Below are 3895 nucleotides of genomic sequence, written 5' to 3' on the forward strand. Positions count from 1 at the left end.
TTTTTTTGGTTTTTCGAGACAGGGTTTCTCTGTGGCTTTGGAGCCTGTCCTGGAACTAGCTCTTATAGACCAAGCTGGTCTCTAACTCACAGAGATCTGCCTGCCTCTGCCTCCCGAGTGCTGGGATTAAAGGCGTGCGCCACCATCACCTGGCTTGTACATGATTCTTTTAAGGAAAACTCTCCTAGGTCCTGAACATCATTCTCTAGTCCTTATTCCTATTTTCTACCACAGTGTCTTAGCAAAGAACTTCCAGGTAGTCTTGTTGTTATCAGAGAAACCTAAGGGCTACTTAGCATAAACTCAGTTGCTCATATCTGAATTTCTGCATTGTTGTGTTGGAATGTGCCTTCCACTGGACAGGGTATTGACATTCTAAGGCATTTTTTTTTGCAGATAAATTAATAAGAACAGAAAAAGTAATGTAGCATATTCAACATAATATTTGGGATTGAGTTTTTAGCCCCATTTCCAGTTTTGCTCTAGGGGCTGTTGGGAAATGCATAAGTTGTAGGTGTCATGCTGTTAGCATTGAGTGTCTGGGACCTAAGGGTAAGAATATCTTGTAGTTTGGTGGACAGTCTCATAGGAGTAGTAATTGACCTACCTGCACTCTCTGTCACACTCTTATTGAACAGTAGCCCACTTGGGCTCCTCCCTGGACAGGCAAGTTTCTCTCTAATTTCTTATTAATCTAGCATAAATTTCTTCTTCAGTTAAATTCTGTGTTTTAGGGTGGCATGTGAGCAAGTTTCTGTCTCTGGAAATAACCTAGTTTTACTGGGATTTTTTGTTGCCGTGTTGATGGTAAAGGCTGGGCAAGAGTCCTTCCGTTCTATCACCCGTTCCTACTACAGGGGAGCAGCTGGGGCACTGCTGGTGTACGACATCACACGGTGAGTGGGCCGGCTGCGGGGCAGGGTTAGCGGCGCGGGGGTGGGGGGCACCTGGGCTGACTTCTGCCGCCCTTTGCACACATGTAACTTCCCTTCTCATGTATTGGAGCAACTTTGGCTTTTTGAAATAGGGTCCTGACCAACATTCTAAATTGTTCCACTGTAGACGTGAAACCTTCAACCACCTGACCTCATGGTTAGAGGATGCCCGCCAGCACTCCAGCTCGAACATGGTTATCATGCTGATCGGAAATAAGAGGTAAGGCTTTGTCTTTGTGAGTACCAGTTACTAGGAGGCACCAGATACTCCCTCTGGATACTGGATTTCTTTTTGTTCTGTTTTGTTTTGTTTTGATTTAGAGACAAAGTAGTGCTAGATGGCCTAGAACTCACTCGGTAGCCCTGGCTGGCCGAAAACTTTATTACTTATTTATTTATGTATACAGCATTCCTTCTATGTATGTCTGCAGGCCAGAGGAGGGCGCCAGACCTCATTACAGATGGTTGTGAGCCACCATGTGGTTGCCGGGAATTGAACTCAGGACCTTTGGAAGAACAGTCAGTGCTCTTAACCTCTGAGCCATCTCTCCAGCCCCCTGGCCGAAAACTTTATGCCACCCTCCTGATTGTAGGTGTGCATCATCTGATTGACACTGAATTTATTTCTTTCATGTAACAGCCCTGGCTGGCTTGGAACTCATATTTTGTAGACCAGACTGGCCTCAAACTCACAGAGATCCACCTGCCTCTGCCTCCCGAGTGCTGGGATTAAAGGCATGCGCCACCACCGCCCGGCTTCTATCATAATGTCTTCATGCACTATTATAGCATATTATAGCATGAATCAGAACTTCCTTTTTCTGAATTATAGTATTTATTATTACATTTCATTCACCTATCTTTCTGTGGACACTTGGGCTGCTGCCACTTTTTGACTATTGTGACTGATAATGTCATGAACAAAGGAAGAAAGATTTGACTGTTGAGATTCCTGCTCTGAGTTCTTTTGGCTATGTAGCCAGTCGGATTCTGAACCCATGGTAGTTCTGTGTTTCGTGTTTGAGGAACCACCCATGCAACAGCACCATTTTGCATTCCTGCCAGCAATTCACAGGGGTTCCAATTTACATTTTTGGCAAGACTTTGTATTCATTCACAGTTTAAGTTTTAAAAATAATTTTAAATTTTTTTTTTTTTTTTTTTGGTTTTTTGAGACAGGGTTTCTCTGTGCTTTTGGAGCCTGTCCTGGAACTAGCTCTGTAGACCAGACTGGTCTCGAACTCATGCCTGCCTCTGCCTCCCGAGTGCTGGGATTAAAGGCGTGCGCCACCACCGCCCGGCAAAATTTTTTAGTTTTAGTTTTAAAATACAATTAAAAAATTGTATCCATAGGCTAAAAGAAATGCCTGGCTGAGTTAGATCTAAGTCAGGTGTAGTGGTGCATATCTATTTGAGACAGAGGTAAGAGCTTCACAAGTTTAAGACCAGTCTGGACTATATAGCAAGTTCTAGGCTAACCTGGCTTATATATCAGAGCCCTGTTCTATCTCAAAAATTAGGTTAGGGCCAGCGAAATGTTTGGTGGGTGAAGGTAGCGGCCACAGCGGCAGCCTGGGTGCACGGCCTGGGTGCATATGGGAGAACTGGAGAGTGGCTGTGAGGGCTGTCCTGTTGCCTCCATGTGCGCACGCAGAGACGCGCACACGCAGAGACGCGCACACACAGAGGCAGAGACGCGCACACGCAGAGACGTGCACATGCAGAGACATACACATTGATCAATAAATAAATGCAGTAAAAAAAATCAAAGCCAGGCAATGATAGCATATACCTTTAATCCCAGGAGGCAGAGGCAGGCCGATCTCCGAGTTCTAGGCCAGCCTTATCTATAGAGTGAGTTCCAGGACAGCCAGGACTTCACAGAGAAACCTTGTCTCAAAAAACAGAAACAACGGGGCTGGAGAGATGGCTCAGACGTTAAGAGCATTGCCTGCTCTTCCAAAGGTCCTGAGTTCAATTCCCAGCAACCACATGGTGGCTCACAACCATCTGTAATGGGGTCTGGTGTCCTCTTCTGGCCTGCAGGCATACACACAGACAGAACATTGTATACATAATTAATAAATAAATATTAAAAAGAAAAACAGAAACAACAACATACTAATATTCAATGAGCCAGGCATCACCATGTAATCCTAAAATCTGAGGAGTAGAGGTAAGTGGATCAGGATTTTAAAACTGTCTTTGGTAATACAGAGAGGTGGAGATTAGCCTGGCCTAAATGAACCCCAATAGTTCCCATTCCCAGCACCACTGCCTGGAACTCCGGCTGTAGGGGCTCTCACACCCTCTTCTGGCCTCTATATGTACCCAAACACAAGTGGCATACATACACCGAATTTTTTTTTAAAAAAATCTCAAAACATGAACTAGATCTAAAAAACATTTTGTTTGGGTCATTAGGATGGCTCAGTAGGTAATGACACTTGCTGCCAAGACTAATGACATAAAGTTTGATCTCTGGATCATACATGGTAGAAAGAGAGAGCCAACTTTTCCCACATATTGTCTTTGACATCTACATATATGGCATGTCACATGTATACCCACACGGGTAGACACATGCACACACACACACACACACACACACACAATAAATAAGTACAGTGTATTGAAAACAACATACTTCTCTGGAGACAGAACCTTGGGTGTCGTGGGCTGGTTTTAACACACTGTGTAGCCAAGGGTAATCTTAATCTTCTAATCTTCCTGCTTTTATCTTCTCAGTGCTGGGATTACTAACAGTAAGCACTGCATACCTGGACTGAAACCAGTTCTTTGTGCATATTAATCAAACATTCTACCACCTTAAGTCCACACTGTGGACTCTGAAATAATAATGTAATTGTTGCCGGGCGGTGGTGGTGCACGCCTTTAATCCCAGCACTCAGGAGGCAGAGGCAGGCGGATCTCTGTGAGTTCGAGACCAGCCTGGTCTA

The 3895-nt window shown here is 44.5% G+C and overlaps 1 protein-coding gene across 1 annotated transcript in view; it reads left to right on the forward strand.

The window, feature by feature from the left end:
* Positions 1-3895, forward strand: part of Rab2b (RAB2B, member RAS oncogene family) — a 21946-nt gene that overhangs the window by 9488 nt on the left and 8563 nt on the right. The window contains exons 4-5 of the mRNA XM_005370964.3: positions 814-896; positions 1063-1155. Coding sequence (XP_005371021.1) covers positions 814-896; positions 1063-1155 — 176 coding nt within the window. The remainder of the gene's footprint in view (positions 1-813; positions 897-1062; positions 1156-3895) is intronic.

Source organism: Microtus ochrogaster, unplaced genomic scaffold (assembly GCF_000317375.1).
Source record: "Microtus ochrogaster isolate Prairie Vole_2 unplaced genomic scaffold, MicOch1.0 UNK91, whole genome shotgun sequence".
Lineage (NCBI taxonomy): Eukaryota > Metazoa > Chordata > Mammalia > Rodentia > Cricetidae > Microtus > Microtus ochrogaster.